At 44.7% G+C, this 20,251-nt stretch overlaps 1 protein-coding gene across 1 annotated transcript in view; it reads left to right on the forward strand.

Annotated features, from left to right (window-relative positions):
* Nucleotides 1–20,251, forward strand: part of POLR3E (RNA polymerase III subunit E) — a 261,241-nt gene that overhangs the window by 89,704 nt on the left and 151,286 nt on the right. Inside the window, exons 9-10 of the mRNA XM_063934456.1 lie at nt 9,525–9,644; nt 10,922–11,007. Coding sequence (XP_063790526.1) covers nt 9,525–9,644; nt 10,922–11,007 — 206 coding nt within the window. The remainder of the gene's footprint in view (nt 1–9,524; nt 9,645–10,921; nt 11,008–20,251) is intronic.

The raw sequence follows: 20,251 nt of genomic DNA on the forward strand, positions 1-20,251 counted from the left end.
TTCAAGACCAAGAAGCCATGCCAAGCAGCAAACGCTATGGTTGGAGACAGTCTGGGACCAGGCTGCATCACAAGGGAGTATGGTCACAAGTGAATACGGTAGTATCATTCCTTTACTTGTTAGATCCAATGTAGCCATTGTTTGCTTTGATGTTCCAACAGCCACAGTTTCCAAATTAAACCTGCATCATATCTGCAGCGATAATTGTGCTGCCATTGACACACAAGGTGACAGGAAAGATTGGCACAGGCCAGAAACAATTGTTTGTTTGTTATTCAATCTTTAAAGACACATTTGTAAATTCTGTACCTGATAACATGCAGCAGATAGGACAGAATGCATAGCAAGCTATGTTAAATCACTGTATAAATATCTGTGATATTCATTGTATGTCTTTTTGTTTGATTCATAGTAATCCTGGCAACCTGTATACAGAATGGTGCAAGACTCCAAAAAGACTCTAATTTACAAGGGAAAAGGTCTTCATTAACCCTTTCATCGCTGCTATCCAGCAAAATCTACATAGCATCCCTAAAGACTGATATATGGACAAATCCTCAAGGAGTTTTCCAGTTTCACAAGAAAGGGGAAGGTTTTCATTAACCCTTTCATCACAAGTAATCATTACTTGTCTTTCAAACTACATGTACACCCCCACAACAGTGTACAGCACCTCTCATCACTGTGATTATACAGAACTGTCTCATCCCTTCATATACCTTAATCAAATATATATGTAAACATTTGTCTGATATATATATATATATATATATATATATATATATATATATATTTGATATCATTGTATTATATACCTTGTAAATATTTTATGGTTTTTTTTATATTACACAGTAGATACTACCTATGCTTCCTTCGTAAAAGCTTCAAAAGTAATTAAATATCTAATACAGGATGGTATACCACGTTTTAACAAATTGGGACAAGATTATTAAGTGGGATGAATAATTCTCTTAATAAAGACTGTAACAAGTCAAAGGGAATTATTTGTAGCGTAACAGGGTCAACTGTATATGCACATGGCTGCATATAAAATAATACTGGATGGAATTAGATTTAGTCAAAGCCATTCCTAAAAGATATTTAATATCTGTTTGAAGCAAAATTGTATTCATTTATTGTATTGATAGGATGTTACTATATACACATCAAAAGCATTTTAAATAATTATTAGTCAAAATATAGGTAGGATAGAAAACGCCTTTATATGGGTTAAACTGGTATAAGGTTATGTAAGATTGAGATGTATAAATAGGTACAAGGTAGAATAAGGAGATTTAAGACTGCATGGTAATTTATTCAGTGAGGAAATACAGTAAACAGAGTAGGTGTACTACTCACAGCCATTTGTGGTACTATTGCCCGAAGACAATTAAGACCTACTATTAACAAGCAAGGAAAGAAAGAAAGAAAGAAAGAGGAAAAAAAAAAAAAAAGACTGTTTCATATATGCCTGTTCTATTCAAAATCGCAACCTGTTTGTGCAAAAGCAATATGGACACTTGTCACAACTGCGGCATTGGAAAAACATTTAAAGGACGCACAAGGCTAAAGACCATTACTGAGGGTCGTCACAAGTACTGAATGTTCAAGACACAGCACTCGACGTACACAGCCCTCTGCCTCAAACAGCGAAATGGCAAGCAAACGCAAGGCGTCTCCAATTGCAAGCAAACCACGCAGATGACAGTCTTATCCCAGTAAATTGCTACAGCCAAGAACAGCAACAATGTCCAAACGTACTGATCCAGATACAGAAAAAAAGGTCTACAATTGGGCTATGGTATTCCAAATGTCTGTAGAAATTAGTTTTCCTCATGAATACTGAATAAAAACCTCAGTCTTGTCTGCTTTAGTTAAAAAGTAGAATAAGGTTAGGTAAGCTAAGAATTTTTAGAGATTTTTTTTTTTTTAAATCACAATAGTTATTATTATTACACTTATGGTATATATTATGGTTACAACGAAAGTTATGTTTGAAGGAATATTTTGAAATGTATTTGGAAGCAATTACGCTAGTTTAATGTGTGGCCAATCAAAATAATTTCTCATGGCCACAAGGGGGCGACTGTTGCCTTATAGGTAATTGTCTGCACTTAGTCTAATATTAGGGCAATAGATGTTGTCTGAATCAAAATATAATTCATTATAAATAGGCGATGTTACCATAGTGGACAGTATAGTGGATATATATAGTAAGGAATAGATATGAAATAAGTTTGAATGTATGAGGTAATGTTTAGCTGATTTAAGAAATTAGGTTTGTGTATGTGTTTATATAGATATACTGTATATTTTTGTTTTACTGCAAGATGGTAAAAAATAGTGTAGGGAACAGGTTTATTCTGCTCTAGTCATAAATAAGGCCAGAGAGGTTACAGTAAGATCAAGAGTCATTGTAGAGAAAAGGTATTAGGCCATAAATGATAATAGGTATGTGACAGAGCTCTGTTGGTCATTGGAATTCACAGGTGTGCTTACAGTAGATCAGAATTTACTGGTTTGTCTATTGTCCAGTGAAGGTTAAAAGCTAGGGAGTATAAATTAACTACTATGAAAAGAGATCACATCCATTGATAAAACATTGTGTAACCGACCCCAGGAAAACTTGTCAATACAACAGAACTTTGGATGAAAAGACATTCCAGATTTTACAATACTATACTTGCTTAAGGCAGTGTGGACACCACACTTTTATGACACCATGCCTCCGTGAACAGGACACGACAGCCCAGTTCAATGTTTGTTTTATTACACCTTGGAATCTGACAAACCTATAATTACCTATTCCATTGGAAACTATGAGAATATGATAGTTTGAATTGGTAAAATATGAGATAAAAGGACCAGACTTGTAGTTAGAAGGAAGAGGGAGAGGGAGAAGAAGAAGAAGGAGAAGGAAGGAAGTCAGTCAGGAGGAGAAGTCATGGAGAACATGCAGAAGGAATGATTCTTGGGATGGCAATCTTTAACTTGCAAGTATAAATATGATAATAATTGAAACTGTTTGTGAAACTTACTTATGTCATGTTGTTTTATGTTATGTAACGAAGGAAACATAGCATAGCTTAATATAATTATAATTAGTATATATATCACTACTGTGTATATCTTATTCTGTACGATTTGATCTGCCTGTAAATAAAGAATCATATAAAAAGAGCGGTAATATTCAAGCTTGAACTCTCTTTAAGGAATCTTAACTTCATAATTTCATAAGTCATATATATATAAGGACTGCATATATTTATCAGCCAATTAATTTGTAAGCCTGACATATATTTGCAGATATATATGATAACGCATATTAATTTAAATATATCCATATATTAATAACCATATATGTTATATTGAATATTAATATTCATAAATATGATTCCATAAATCAATAATTCTCAAGATGGTCTCCCTGTTCCGGCTAATGTCTCTGCTCACTCTACTCGTAAGTTAGGTCCATCATGAGCAGCACAACGTGGTGCTTCAGGAGAACAGATATGTAAATTTCTCCTAAGTCCACAGGGATCCCACCCTGACGCACCTGATTTGAGGATCCTTTTACGCACTAACCTCTTCCTTCTTTTACGGAATGGGGGGGGGGGGGGGGGGTGTTTTTCTCGCCTGATTGGGGCTATCTATGATGCTCCTGTCTTGAGCTTTGGAATTCAACTGATTTGCCTGAGCTAGGAGGCAGGGATTTATGGACGGGCCCGTTGCATGCTGGGAAGCCGAAAAGCTTTGACCGATTGGTGCAAATTCGCTGTCACTTCATCATATCCCAATGTTTTCCTGTGGACTTAGGGGAAATACCGTTATCAACAGTAAGTTCTTACCATAATGTATATTTTCGTTTCTTTCGACCTCAAGGGAAACCAAAAGGTCTTGCTTACCAGAGACAAGCTTGTACTCCCAAAAACACTAAGCCCAAAGCAAAACAATCCTGGGCTGCCCATCAGCCTGCTGCATGACGAGGCGGGCCTTTCCCTGGGGGATCCCAGGGTGGGAGGCTGACTTCTGTAATTCACCCAGGTCTGGTTAAAGACCACTTCAGACGCATGGGTGCGAGAAGTCGTCTCTCACAGGTATGCAGTCTCTTTCACAGTGGCTTACATAAATCATCAAGGTGGCACTCGAAGCCGCATGGCAATGATGGAAGTGTCAAATCCTTTGTTGGGTAGAACGCCATCTGCCAGCAATATCGGCTGTGTTCATTCCGGGGGTCCTCAACTGGGAAGCGGACTTCCTCAGTCATCAGGACGTACACGCCTGAGAGTGGTGTCTTCATTCAGAAGTCTTTAGTGGACAAGTGTGGGCTACCAGATGTAGAACTGATGGCGTCTTGACACAATCACAAAGTTCCTGTCTTCGGATCAAGAACAAGGGATCCTCAAGCAGCGTTCGTGGACGCGCTGGCAATTCCATGGAACTTTCGGCTGCCCTACGTGTTCCCTCCAGGAACACTACTTTTAGTCGCTCCAGCGTGGCCAGACGGCATTGGTTCTAAGACCCGCAGGGTTTATTGATAGAACGTCCTCTACTACTTACTCAACGCCCAGACCTTCTCGTTCAGGGCCCTTGTGTCTACCCGGACCTGTCCAGACTGGCTTTGACGGTGTGGCTCTTGACGCTTCATTCCTGAGGGCCAAAGTATTTTCCGAGGCGGTTATCCAAACTATTCTAAAGGACCGCAAACCGGCTTTCGCACGGATTTATTTTAAGGTATGGAATTCTTACTTCACCTGGTGTGCTGCTAAGAATTACGATGCTTACAAGTTTAGTACTTCCAGACTTCTGGCTTTTTTGCAACAAGGCTTGGATTTAGGACTTCGTCTGGCCTCCCTCAAGGTTCACATTTCTGCCTTGTCGGTGTGGTTTCAGAGAAAAATTGCGTCTATTCCTTACGTTCAAACATTCACTCAGTGCGTACTGCGGATTCAGCCTCCCTATGTCCATCGTGTGGCTCCATGAGATCTGTCTGTTGTCCTGAATGCCCTGCAAGAGTCTCCATTTGAACCTCTTGAGTCAGTGGACCTTAAAGGTCCTTTTCTTATTGGCTATTGCCTCTGCCAGAAGGGTATCAGACTTAGGCACTTTGTCCTGTCGTCCACCCTTTTTTGATATTTCATTGTGACCGCACAGTTCTCCGAACTCGTCCCGGGTATTTACTTAAGATGGTGTCATCTTTTCACCTTAACCAAGAGATTGTGGTTCCGGCCTTTATCTCTTCTGACTTGTCCTCCAAAGAGCGGTCTTTGGATGTGGTAAGGGCTCTGTGTTTATGTGGAGAGGACTGCCTCTATCAGGAGGTCAGATACCTTTTTTGTACTTTTTGGTTTCCACAAACGTGGATGGCATGCAAATAAGCAAACTTTGGCCAGATGGATTAGAATGGTGATTGCACAAGCTTATGGGCAGGCTGGGCTCCGGGCTCCTGCTGCTATTAAGGTCTGTTGGAGCTTATTGGGCGGCCCGCCGTGGCGCGTCCGCAGAACAATTGTGCAAGGTGGCTACGTGGTCCTCAGTGAACACGTTCATTAGGTTCTATGCCTTTGATACTTCCGCTTCCCAAGATGCTTCCTTTGGACGCCGGGTTCTCATACCCGCTAATGTGCGCCCCCTCTCATGAGGAACTGCTTTAGGACATCCCAGACAGAGCCGGCCATAGGCATAGGCAAACTAGGCAATTGCCTAGGGCATTTGATATGCCTAGGGGCATCAGCAGCTTCTGCTGATTAAAATGATATGCGGCATGCCTATAATCTGTGTGTAGCATTTCTTATGCAGATACAGCCACAGTCTCACACAATATCTAGGCATGCTGCAGTGACGTGTGGTGAGGGCACTGACTGGTGAGGCACTGGGGCACCTTCTCTTCCCCCCCCCCCCCCCCCTTTCCCCCATAAAATGCCAACCTTTGATCACAACTTTCCCCCTGCTGCTAGCTTTACATGAAAATCCAATTATCATATGAATGGGGGGCAGCCACACAAAAATAGCCATATGACACCACGAAATGTCAACTGCGCTCTAAGTGTAAATATTTGTACTTTAATAAATGATTTCCATCCTGTCCACAAGTAGAAAACACAACACAGCTAACTGTATACTAATGTAGAAGCTATCAGAATTATTTTGCGCAATGCCGTCCTGTACTTGCCGTTATTTCACTACTTTGCACAGTAGAAACTGCTGACTTGACCGGGCCCCCAGGCTAAGCAGTCACGATTCGTATGAAACAAAATGAATCTATTTAAATAAATGATGAGTATTTTATTGCACTGTATTGTTTCATAATATAATTGTGGCTTCAAAACGTATTTTCTGTATTAGTGATATACTGTATATGCATATTTTATAGTTTTTTTTTTTTAAAGATTTCTCACATTAAACAAAAAACTAAAAGTTTTGTACCAGGAATGGAAATTACTGCCAATTACTTTCGTTATTTGTTGTAAAGTCATGAAGACAGTTTGTAATCTGTAGGAGATACAGATCTCTCAGTGAATTCTGTAGAGGTCCTAGCAAAGCAGTTTAGAGGATACAAATCAAGTCTAGAGCACATAGAAAAGGCAGGATTGCATCTTATTAATCTGTGAGCACCAGACATTTCTTTCATCTTCAATTAAATAAAGTAAAATTGGAGCAAACTTCCGCGATCAGCCTGATAAAAAAAACTTGAACACAAATGTAGGTAGGAGGCTGTCAGCCCTGCACAGTGTTCCCCCGTGTGACAGCAGCAAACAGACAGCGCCACTGTGCAGGGCTGACAGCCTTCTGGCAGTGCGGGAGCAGCTTCGAGCGGGAAGCCGGGAGGATCTCTCCCTCCCTGCTGACAGACCATCGCGGACGGGGACGTACTTACACAGCTCCCCAGTGGCAGGAGGCACTGCAGTGAGCTGATCTGGTCCGGGTCACTGAATCTCGGAGCGGCGCGTATGTGTCGGGCCGGCACTGCTCCCAACGCTGCCCGATCGCGGAAGCCGGCCAGACACGGGTGAGTGAAGGCCACTGAGGGGACAGTTAGAACCAACCTTGCGGGGAAGTCGGGATCGGCAAACCGTAAACTGATCCGGCGTCCCAGCGTCCCAATCCGCCCCTGCCGCTGGCCAGCGGATCCAGTGGATCCTCTGGGCCAATCAGATCTGGGGGACTGACAGGGGCGTGCATTCATCGGGGCTGAATGTACGCCCCTATCATTGAGGCACGAGTATAGGTGCCGCTTCCCTATACATTTTCAATGGGCTTTCCTAGCCCATTGCTGCTCCCTGCCCCCTGCCCGCCCCCCGCTGCTCGGACTTTTGGTGTTAGCAGCGGGAGGCACCTCTCCCGCTGCCTCCCACCCTCAATGCAGCCATAGTAACAGGGGGGAAATTATTAGAATAATAAAATAAGATATTTATCACAGAATCTGTGATATAAATATCTTTTTATTATTTTAATGATTATGACCGGGGAGGCACTGCCTCCCCTGACTGCACGTCCCTGTCATGCTGCATATCATTTTAATCAGCAGAATCTGCTTGTGCATCCTAGCCACATAGCAATGCAAATAAGATGCATTTTCATAAAAAATGGTGCCCGACGTTAGCATTGAGGCAAGATTTATGAGGACACATCTGTATCCAAGCAGAGGCAGAGATCACAGTGTTAGTGGTAGTGTGAGTGCTGTGTGCATGTGAGTGGGTTTGTTGTGCAGTAGTGTTCGGAATATGTGTAAGGAGCATTATGTGTGTCATGTAAAAATGCATTAATAATGTGCAACATGTGTAAGGGGCACTACGTGTGTCATTATGTGTATAAGGGCATTAATAATGTGCGGCATATGTGTAACAGGGTACTACTGTATGTGTGTCATTATGTGTATAGGGGCACTAATAATGTGCAGCAAATGTGTAGGGGGCACTATGGGGTAAATTTACTAAATTGGGAGATTTTAAGAACTGGTGATGTTGCCCATGGCAACCAATCAGATTCTACTTATCATTTATCTAGCTGCTTCTAGCAGATAATAGATATAATCTGATTGGTTGCTATGGGCAACATCACCAGTTCTAAAAATCTCCCACCTTAGTTAATTTACCCCTATGTGTGTCATTATGTGTATAAGGTCATTAATAATGTGTGGCATATATGTAAGGGACATTATGTGTAAAAGGGCATTAATAAAGGTTGTCATAATGTGTAAGGTGCATTATGTTTATAAGGACAATAATGTGCAAGGGGCATTACTGTGTGGAATTATGTGTATAAATGCATTACTAATGTATGGCATTATGTGTATAAGCTGCTCTACTATGTGGCGTTGCATATATAAACGCTCTACTGTGTCGTCTAATATGAATAAAGAGCAATAGGGTTTGGTGTAATGTGAATAAGGAGCAATTCAGTGTGATGTCATGTGAATAAGGGGCTCTACTGTGAGGAGTAATGTTTATAAGGTAAAGTAATACTACTGTAGGATGTAATATGAATTATGGACACTATTGCATGATCAATTGTGAATAAAGTTGCAGTACTGTGTGGCGCTATTGGAATTGGGGTTACTATTGTGTGGCCATGCCCCTTGCCAGCAAAAACACACCCCTTTTTGGGCTGTGCGCCAAATGTGCGAACTATTCCTATTTAAAATATAGGGGGTACAAACACCAAAATAAGGACCGCTATGGGTGAGGGGTGATGGTGCTGGGAAAGAGGTGCAAGGTCAGAGGCGGAACCAGCGGTGGTGCTAGGGGGCACCAGCCAAAATCTTGCCTAGGGCATCATATCGGTTAGGGCCGGCTCTGATCCCAGATGTATTCCCTGTGGAACACAGTGTACCCTGCTGCAGAAAAGGAGATTAATGGTAGACTTACCATGGTTAAATCTTTCTGCGAGGTACACTGGGTTTCACAGGGCGCCCACCCTGACGCACTTAGCTTCTTTGGGTTTGTATGGCATTAGCCGCTGGTCCCTTCTCCTGTCGTGAGAATGTGGTTTTATGTGACTAACATCTGCCTTCTCTTTTACCTGCTTCTGCATTGGACTGGTTGACTAAAACTGAGCTCACAGTGCCTGGAGGCGGGGTTATATATAGGAGGCCCCGCAATGCATCCTGGGGCAGTCTAAAGCTTTAGCCTGTTGTTGCCTCTGGATCAAGATCCATCTCTACACCCTGATGTATTCCCTGTGGAACCCAGTGTACTGTTTTTCCTATAACTGCTTGTGGGAGGGGGCATAGAGGGGAGGAGCCAGCACAACCAGTTGAAGAAATTTAAAGTACATCGGCTCCTTTAGACCCCGTCTATACCCATCGTACTAGATTCCCCCAATATCCCTCATGGACTACGAGAAAAGGATTTACCGGTAGGTAATTAAAATCCTATTTTCATTTACAGATCACTTAGAGGTAACATTGATATTGAGATTTCCTACATAAATGTAAAACAATTCCTGTAGCCAAACAATGTGATGCTTTTTGTATGTACAGTTTTCAGAACTTGTCCAGGCTGAGTGTTCTCTTCCTCTTGTAGGTACGTTTCTCCCGTCCGGAATCTGAGCAAGCTAAACAGAGGAGGGTCCTTTCCTACGATTTTCTGCAAAAAAAACAGGCTGAGGAGTCTTGGGTGCATCTTCATTACTGCGCGGTCAAGGTGGGTGAAAATGCATACACCTGCTAAGATGCCTATAGGCCCCACTTTTATTCATTTAATTGTATTCTCTGCTCCAAACATACTGTTGGGACAAGTGAGTCACTAATTTTACAAACCTAAAGTGGAACTATTGTAATACAGAAAGACCTTGTGTAGTGATGATGCGCTTTTGTATTTATAAATCTGTTTCCTTCAGTTTCCAAACTAATCAGTTTGCTTAGAAGTTGCTCCCTGTTGGGCTTAAGCATTGTTGGAGCATTTGAATTTCAAGCTTAAGCAGGATAGGAGCGTGCACAAAAAAGTGTATTTGTGTCAGTCGGATGCAGCTGAAGATGTCATCCAGCTGTACAACTATTTACCACCCCCTTCCCCTCCCTCCTTTTAAGTAAGAGTGATATTAAGCAAACTATTGTTTAATTTCAAAGGAATTAAACGAAAAATGCAAAGAAAAAAATGGAAAAGGGTGATTTCAGGTGACAATGTCCATGTTAGATGAAGCCCATAAGTCTAATACAACACCCAAAGCATTGAATTTGTTACCAGGGCAAAATACTATTGCCTATAATAACTGAAGCCCTATCCAAAAAAAAGGCGAGAAAATCCTTTTAAATAAGAAACAGAATAACATCACACATATAAAATTGAATAGACTTTTTAAAAGGATCTAAAACCTCTAAGTTGCACCATGTGGTAAGCTGGAAGCATCTACTTAACCACTTAACTGGCATGGTCAGGTTTCATGCAACTGCGCCGTTCCACTCTGTCCCCCCGTTTTTGACGAGGACATCCGTTCTGCAGATGTGCATAATATAATGTTTAAATATTTAAAAAAAATACTTTTTCAACTTTATTAAATAAAATGTCAACGCTTTTGAAGGAAAAAAGTCGTCCGTTAAGTGGTGGAATCCTTTACAGGGGGGAGCTAGAGTATGTATGCAAGGCAGCCAAGTGAACTTCTCTGTCGGATCCTCTTTGTGGATGTGTTAGACCAATCCATCATAAAAAGGAAGTTGATTCTAGGATATACTAACAATCAAGGGGGTTTGGGGTTAGCCATTGTGGAAGTACATTTATTAATTTATCTTTAACCTCAATAATGTAATTATTGGCTCAGTTAAGCTAATTAAAAACTTCCAAATACCTAATTAGTTATTAGGGGAGGTTAAGTGGTTCTAAAGCAAGTCCTGACATTTATACCTTTTTGGATACTTAAGAACCTTACCTTTTAATTAATGATGTACCGTATCGTATGTACATAATAAGCTTTCTGTTTTTAGGACAGCCGCTCAGAACATGAAAGACAGTATTTACTTTGTCAAAATCCTGGCATGACTGAAAATACAGAACTAATAAAATCCCCCAGGTAGGTGTTTCTTTGTTATATTGGATAGATAACCTAATCTTTATTTCAAGTGGTTTGTAGGCCAGATCAGATTTCTTATATACAATTCAACACCTGTTGTTTTTGTATGTCTGATAATACTGGGTGCCATACAGTACCTCTGGGGTGACATTGATTATAAACAGTAACCTTTTTTCTGCTGCGGGGTACACTGGGCTGCACAAGGAATAACATCGGGGTGTAGAGTAGGATCTTTATCCGAGGCACCAACAGGCTCAAAGCTTTGACTGTTCCCAAGATGCACAGCGCCGCCTCCTCTATAACCCCGCCTTTGTGCACAGGAGCTCAGTAAGCAGGCACATAACGGGAGGGCTGCCTTTTGCAGCCTATTGATAGCTTTTTTTAAAGAACTTTACAGAAGAATACTTCTACAAGACTTCAGGGCTGCAGCAGGTAAAGTCACATAGACTTTTCTCTTTCATCCACTAGGGGACACTGGAGCATTCCATTAGACATTAGGGGTGTGAAGCTTGCAACTGGAGGTGTGGCACAATCTAAAATTAGCATTGTCTGCACAGCCGGCTCCTCCCCCTTCACATCCCTCCTCCCTCAGTTTGGAAAATTGTGCCAAGGAGGTAACAGGCACTGAAGGGAGCTCTTGTTCCCATGAAGAATTATTTATTTTATTTATTTATTTTTCTTTTCTTTTTACTAGCCCAATCCCTCCTAACCAAAAGGAGGGTGCAGGTTTCAGATGACAGAATGGTAAATGCCCGATCCCACCTAAATGAAAGGGGGGTGCAGGCTTTACCAGATGAAATGGCTGCGTCCCCCTAATAAAAGGGGGACAAAGTCCAGGAGCGGAGACAATGATTCCGGCTGAAGGAGTCTGCATCTCCTTACCAGCAACTGTGAGTATGAGGGTTTTTAAAATTACAAAGTTAGTGTAGCATATTTAATTCCCCCCCTCTAGCTCCCCATGCGATCCTGGACATTGCATTCAGCATCTCAGGAGAGGCGCCGCTACGGGAGGGGTGAGAGAAGCCCCGTGGCGTGCGTCGCCCGGGAGGACTGAGGCGCCGCTGCGGGTCTGAGTGGGGGAGGACCAGTAGGGGAGACTAGAGAGGCGCAGCTACGGGACTTGGTGAAGGGTCCCGTGGCGTGCGTTGCCGGGGGTGACAGTAGCACCGTTGCGGGACTTGGTGAGACGGCCCCGTGGCGTGCGTCGCCTTTGAGGAGAGCCGCGAGGAGGTCCTGGAGAGGCGCAGTTACGGGACTTGGTGAAGGGTCCCGTGCCGTGCGTTGCCGGGTGAGACAGTAGCACCGCTGTGGGACTTGGTGAGACGGCCCCGTGGCGCGCGCGCGCACCATGGAGGCTGCGGTGTCCCGCGTGGCTGAGGAGAGCCGCGTGTGGAAGAAGGTGCTGTAGTTCAGGCAGTGGTGCTCCCGACCACAGTGCAAAGGGTCTGGGGATGATTGTTCACAGGACTCTGCAGTAACATGGGGGGTAGGCGCTTGGCAGACATCCGCGCGCATCCCCATATTGATTTTTAAGAAGTTTATTGTGGTGAGAAATGCTGGCCAGTGTTTGGACTCATGATGTGACATGAATTTTTCAGTGTCGGCTATTTTAATTATTCCTTCCTGGCGCCATTGACGGGGAAGGGTAGCCCTCCCCCCTTGTATGGCAATCATAAGAGAAGAAGTTTCAGGTGTAGCAATAGCTCCCTCTGCTGGCGATAACATATATTCAGTTCTCCTGAACAAAATAAACTTACCATACCATTTATATTTTCAAAGGACTTCTCTTCTAAAGATCCTGACGAAAATACAAGGAAGCAAGCGGATCCCAACTCTCCCATCGTAGCTGAATTACAGTTGAGGTTTGGGGGTTGTATGTCGGCTGGTGTTTAATTTTGTTTATTTCTTTATTTTTTATTTCATTTTTATAAATATAATTTTGACCTGTTCTGGTTTCTATATAAAAAAGAACAGTGTTTCCAGCCCGATCCGATAACTTTGCTTCCGTCATTTCGAACAGCCTTTCTCTTCCTAGTTTAAAGGGTGAAAGCGCCACAAAATACCCTGGTAGGGAGTTTCAATGACAGGTCTAAAGCAGACCTCCAAGAGGGCAGAGACCTCTTTTGTTTGTACGAACTGTACCGAAGCACGCGGGTTGGCCAACTCCTGCTTAGAAAGGAAGTTCCACCTGGGAGCAGTGCTCGGTCTCTATCAACTTGTACATAGAATCTCCAATGAGATGCCAGAATCCCGCACGCAACAATTTAGTGCTGCGGGATTCTCCAAGACGATTAAAAAGATTTCTCATCAGGTTAACGCCTCCAGCACAAGCAGGTAACAATGTGCAAGGCGGTTAAAAGGCCTATTCCTGTTGTAACGGGAAGAGGATGAGGCTTTTTTCATTAATACACAAGGGTGATTTGTTTACACTAGACGCCGATTGTCCAAAAAGGACGCGGCAATCTCAGGTCTTGATTATTTCATCACAACAAGCTGAGATCCTAAAACTTTAAGGAATAATAAGAGACTGAGCCAGTAGCTTCGGATGGTTCGAATCCCAAGCGCGTTCCGCAGCATTTCCCATTCCTAAATTCCTCCAGTCTTGAATGGAGGAGTCCTGGAACCAACCTGACAACCGTGTTCAATTTCCAAACAGGGTTTTTAGTAACTGATCCCCTACCTAAGGGTATAATGGATAAGTGGGAGATTCCGCCGGTAGTGGATGTTTCCCAGGAAGGTTGTCAAAGAAAACAATCTTACCGTTACGTAATGAAACGAAGTGGAAAGGTCACCCACCTTTAAAGTAAATTTTTGTAGCAGATGCAGCACAGAGACCTACGGTCGTCTGCGCTTGGGGTTAACAAGGCCATGGGAGCATGGTCTGGAAAGAAATTACTCAACTGGCGGGACACAATTGAAATTCAGCTTCATACTTGTGTCAAGCCTATAGACATTACGCATCTCTACATCAGCCATATCGGCTAGAGACTCTGACACCAAGGGACGGTAGAATCTATCCCCTTTGAGGAGGTGAGGTTTTTCGGTCCAGTGTTAGCCAGGAGGATTTCGCAAGATACAGCGTCCACTGATCTGCCTACACCTTATACATAGCCACTCCACAGTTTAGGAGAGGTACTTGAGGACCAGCTGGTAATTCCTTTGGCTCTCAGTCCTTACACGCCCCAGGAAGAGGTTTCGGTACACAAGTACGTGGGGGGGCAGAGATAGAGACCGCTCACAACAGCCAGAAAAGCGGGATGGACCTGCTGCTAGAGATAATAAACGCTACTGCCACCAATTGGAACTTAGCTACATTCGCAGGTTCTTGTTCCGGTGGCCGCCCCTCAGAGAGGAACGTTTTTTTTTATTCCAATCCTTTTGTCGTGCAAAAAGTGGTCCGGATAGGCAGGCCGAGACTCGATTTAACCGTCTTAAACCGATCTCTCAGTGTCTTCTAATTCAAGCTGGAATAAATCCAGTTGGTTATTGCACAGGCATATGTGCTTATTCCAATCTGGGCTCTTCAACAGGCTTACTTGAGGTTCGCACTGTGGATGGATGGCTACCATTTCAGGGCCCTGCCGTTCGGTCTATCAAGGTTCTTTACGAAGATCATAGCATTCATGGTTGCAGAATCAGGTCTGTTGGGAGTCACGATTAGTCCTTATCTAGGCGACCTGCTCATCAAGGCATCCTCTCGGGACCAGTTGGCCAAAGATGTTCAAACGTCTCATCCATTTCTCATTCCACATGGGCAGATTGTGAATTTCCAGAGATCCAGCCTCATGCCAATTCAACGGATTCAGTTCCTCGGTCTCCTCTTGGACACTGTACTATTGAAAGTGTTCCTACCAAGGAACTAGGTCCTGGACATACAGAGATTAGTGGCTTAGGTACGAAGGTCACAAAAGGTTTCTCTACACCTCTGTGTGAAATTTCTTGGGAAGTTGGTGGCATCTTTCGAAGATCCCCAGTAAGGCAGATTTCATTCCCGACCATTACTGATGAACCTTATTGCTCAGGGAGCAGGGTCACACTGGCTTCTACACAAAGAATCCGACTTCCACCACGCATACGTACCTCATTAATTTGGTGGGCGTTGCGCAGGAATCTCGCAGCAGGCTAGAGATTCGGCATTTGGGATTGAAGGGATCCTGCAACAGAGCAGTTTACAGGGCCCTTTTTCGTAGCCAAAGGCCCAGTCATGGGTCAACACATAAAGATGCAGTCGGACAATGTCCCGACGACGGCAGACGTAATCAGTCCTGGAGAAGCGGGATGGCGTTAAAGGAAGCCACAAAAGATTTTGTTGTGGGCAAAAAGGCGAAACGTCGTCCTCTCGGCAGGGTTCATTCCACGTGTGGAGAACTGGGATGCAGATTATTTCAGTCGCCAGGTCGTGCATCCATGGGAGTGGTACCTCCATCCCAATGGCGTCTCGACCGTACCATCAGCTGCCCAGATAGATGTCCAGGACAAGTGATCCAGCAGCTGAAGGAGTGGACGCATTAACATTTTCTTGGTGTTATAAAAGGGTTTCCATTTTTTTTCACCTTTCCAACACATACCCAGGGCTCGGAGTACAAAAAAAAAAAAAAAGTTGGATTGACACGACAGCGAGTGTCGGTGATTATAATCGCACCGGATTGGTCCCGCAGGAGTTAGTACTCGGACCTGCGTGGGTTCGTAACGGAACATCCTTGAAGGTCTCTTCTGAGAGGGGACCTGCTATCTCAGGGACAGTTCCAACTCCCAGGAACAAGCTGTGGTTCCCAGCAAGGCTATTGAAACCCGGATTTTAAGGAACAGAAGTATACCACGGTCGCCCATTCCTATGGTGATTGCCGCTGGGTAGCCGGTCACAGCTATGTAATGCTACAGGATTGGAAGAGGTACATGGCTTGGTGTCAAGAACGTGGGTGGAATTTGAAGCACTTCCACTTATCCAGACTTCGAGGTATATGCAATTCACGGCGAATTGCGGCAATTTTTCGCCGTTTTTTTCCCCCGACTCAATTCGCCAGGTGAATTCCGGCAGGTGCCTGCCGGAATTCACCATATTCAATGAAAAACGGATTCGCCAGAATCGCGGGCGAAAATCGGCCGATTTGGCGGATTTTGCCGCGATTTTAAAAAACGGGAAAAACCCGGAAAAAAAAATGGCGTGGGGTCCCCCCTCCAAAGCATAACCAGCCTCGGGCTCATCGAGCTGGTCCTGGTTCTAAAAATCCGGGGAAAAATTGGCCAGGGATCCCCCGTATTTTTAAAACCAGCACCGGGCTCTGCGCCTGGTGCTGGTGCCAAAAATACGGGGGACAAAAAGAGTAGGGGTCCCCCGTATTTTTAACACCAGCATCGGGCTCCACTAGCTGGACAGATAATGCCACAGCCGGGGGTCACTTTTATACCGTGCCCTGCGGCCGTGGCATCAAATATCCAACTAGTCACCCCTGGCCGGGGTACCCTGGGGGAGTGGGGACCCCTTCAATCAAGGGGTCCCCCCCCAGCCACCCAAGGGCCAGGGGTGAAGCCCGAGGCTGTCCCCCCCCATCCAATGGGCTGCGGATGGGGGGGCTGATAGCCTTTTGTGATAATAAAAAGATATTGTTTTTTCCAGTAGTACTACAAGTCCCAGCAAGCCTCCCCCGCAAGCTGGTACTTGGAGAACCACAAGTACCAGCATGCGGGAGAAAAACGGGCCCGCTGGTACCTGTAGTACTACTGGGAAAAAAATACCCAAATAAAAACAGGACACACACACCTTGATAGTAAAACTTTATTACACACTACCGACACACACATACTTACCTATGTTGACACGCCGACTGCCACGGTCTCCGACGATCCGAGGGTACCTGTGAAAAAATTATACTCACCTTCCAGCGTCCAGAGATAAATCCACGTCCAGAGAGATAAATCCAGGTACTTGTTAAAAAAAAAAACCGCAAATACCCGCTCCATACCGGACTGAAAGGGGTCCAATGCTTTCACATCAGACCCCTTTCTCCCGAATGCCGGGACATCACGTGACTCCTGTCACTGAAGTCCCTTCAGCCAATCAGGAAGCGCTACTTCCGTGGTGCTCACCTGATTGGCTGTGCGCTGTCTGTACTGTGACAGCGCATCGCAAAGCCGCTCCATTACTTTCAATGGTGGGAACTTTGCGGGTAGCGGTGGGGTCACCCGCCGGTCAGCCGCTGACCGGCGGGTGACCTCACCGCTAGCCGCTAAGTTCCCACCATTGAAAGTAATAGAGCGGCTTTGCGATGCGCTGTCACAGTACAGACAGCGCACAGCCAATCAGGTGAGCGCAACGAAGTTGCGCTTCCTGATTGGCTTAGAGACCTTTCTGTGACAGCTGTCACTGACAGGTCTCATTCGTGGAAAGGTGTCCCATGTGTCAGCATGGGACCCCTTTCAGTCCAGTGGTCGGGTATTTGCGTTTTCTTTTTTTGCCAAGTACGTGGATTTATCTCTGGACCATGGCTGAGGTGAGTATATTGAACTTTTCTTTTCAGGTATCCGTGGATTCTACATGGAGAAGAGGACCGATGTCGGCGTGTGAACATAGGTAAGTATGTGTGTGTCGACGTATGAAATAAAGTTTTACTGTCGACGGTGTGTGTGTCCTGTTTTTATTTGGGTATTTTTTCCCCAGTAGTACTACAGGTACCAGCGGGCCCGTTTTTCTCCCGCATGCTGGTACTTGTGGTTCTCCAAGTACCAGCTTGCGGGGGAGGCTTGCTGGGACTTGTAGTACTACTGGAAAAAACAATATCTTTTTATTATCACAAAAGGCTATCAGCCCCCCCATCCGCAGCCCATTGGATGGGGGGGGACAGCCTCGGGCTTCACCCCTGGCCCTTGGGTGGCTGGGGGGGGGGGGACCCCTTGATTGAAGGGGTCCCCACTCCCCCAGGGTACCCCGGCCAGGGGTGACTAGTTGGATATTTGATGCCACGGCCGCAGGGCACGGCATAAAAGTGACCCCCGGCTGTGGCATTATCTGTCCAGCTAGTGGAGCCCGATGCTGGTGTTAAAAATACGGGGGACCCCTACTCTTTTTGTCCCCCGTATTTTTGGCACCAGGCGCAGAGCCCGGTGCTGGTTTTAAAAATACGGGGGATCCCCTGTCAATTTTTCCCCCGCATTTTTAGAACCAGGACCAGCTCGAAGAGCCCGAGGCTGGTTATGCTTTGGAGGGGGGACCCCACGCCATTTTTTTTAATGATTTTACCGTTCCAGCATTAAAAAAAAAAAAAAAAATTTAAAAAATATATAAATAATATTTGTCCCTCCAAAAAAAAAAAAAAAAGTACCTAAACCCTTCTAATATAAATAGATCTGCTATTCCCCCAAAAAAAAACACAAAAAAAAACATGTTTTAAATTTTTTTTATTTGTTTTCACCCTCCAAAGTGTGGCGGATTGAAAATGACGAATTTGCTGTCTAAAAGCACTGCTGTCGAATTTCCAAACTTGAATTGAATATGCTTTGGTCGAATTGCAGCACTTGTATCATTGCAGAAAAGTCGAATTTGCAAAAATTCGAATTTCAAAAAGTCGAATTTTGAAAGTCCGTTTTTTGGTCGGAAAGCACTGAATTGCATAGGCGATATTTTTTTTTGGTCGAAAATGACCCGAAATTCGACAATTTCGGGAATTCGACCGCAATTGCATATACCCCTTCTACTCTTCCTACAGGCCGGTCTTGATTTAAGACTGAGGCTGGGCTCTCTGCAGTTATAATTTTGGTATCTCCGTCCAATTTCAACAGCGATTAGCATCCTTGCAGAAGTCAAACCCTTTTACAGGGGGTTCTGCGGATAGCAGCCCCTTTTTCTTTCTCCTACTACACCATGGAACTTACATTTGGTGTTGGAGTTTTTGACATCACCTACTTTTGAACCGCTAGCAAAACCAGTCTTGAAATATCTTTCTTGGTAGGTCACGTTATTGCTTGCCTTGGCTTTGGCCAGGGTTTTTTTTTTATGTTGCGTGACTTGGTGTAAGAGCCCCATTTGGACTTTTCAGGAGTATGGAGCAGAACTCCGTACAGGAGCAGAACCCCTACCTAAGGTTGTTTCGGGGTTTCACGTAAACCAGCCCATTGTGGTCCCATCCTTCCGGGGTCTTGCAGACGGGGACGTGTCCTTGGATGTTGTCCGAGCTTTACGGGTATACGTACAGGTTACATCATTCTTAAGAAGGTCAGTCCATTCATTTGGTCTTCATGAGGGGCCTAAGAAAGGTTTGGCCAGCATCTCAGTGGTCTTTGTCTCGATGGTTTGGACTTGCCAATTGGCAAGCTTATATTTCCTGTGGGAAACAGGTTCGGGTTCAGACGGGTGCTCCTACCACCCGATTTGTGGATGCCTCGTGGGCGGTGGCCAGAGGTGCTTCCACTGCTCAACTCTGCGGAGCGGCGGCGTGGTCTTCAGCCCACGCGTTCGCGTACTTTTGCAAGTTTGATACCTTTGAGTCCGGCGACTCTATGTTCGGACGTTTGGTTTTGCAGACAACCGACAGCACTCCCTCCCTGGGGGTTAACTTTGGGACGTCCCCTAATGTCTAATGGAATGCTCCAGTGTCCCCTAGTGGATGAAAGAGAAAAGAGGATTTTGGTACTTACCGATAAATCCATTTATCTGAATCCTCTAGGGGACACTGGACGCCCGCCTCGGTGCTGTCGGCCTGCTGGGTGCACGCTTCCTATTCAAAGGACTCTTGTGGCTCACATAGTTAATCCCTGGACTTTGACGAACAAGGTCATAGGATCAAATCACATTGTGGCTCTGTGCCTAATGTGGATTTTACAAAGTTTGTACAAACAGCGTTCGTTTTTCAGTTAAGAGTTCTTGGGTGCTGTTTGATAGGTTGTACGGTTCGGTTCCTCGCCATGTGCTATACTATCATGTCCTATTCTCTCAGTCAAATTTTCCAAACTGAGGGAGGAGGGATGTGAAGGGGGAGGAGCCGGCTGTGCAGACAATACTAATTTTAGATTGTGCCACACCTCCGGTTGCAAGCTTCACACCCCTAATGTCTAATGGAATGCTCCAGTGTCCCCTAGAGGATTCAGAGAAATGGATTTATCGGTAAGTACCAAAATCCTCTTTTCTGACTGCAGCTTCATCACCCCCAGCGGCGCTGTATACTCCTGCGCCTTTGTTGCCGGGTCACTGTAGCGGAGGCTCCGGGTCTTTCCAGCGTCAGTCACACACACACCGCTGCCCTCCTGGATC

Source organism: Pseudophryne corroboree, chromosome 7 (assembly GCF_028390025.1).
Source record: "Pseudophryne corroboree isolate aPseCor3 chromosome 7, aPseCor3.hap2, whole genome shotgun sequence".
In the NCBI taxonomy this organism is placed as follows: domain Eukaryota; kingdom Metazoa; phylum Chordata; class Amphibia; order Anura; family Myobatrachidae; genus Pseudophryne; species Pseudophryne corroboree.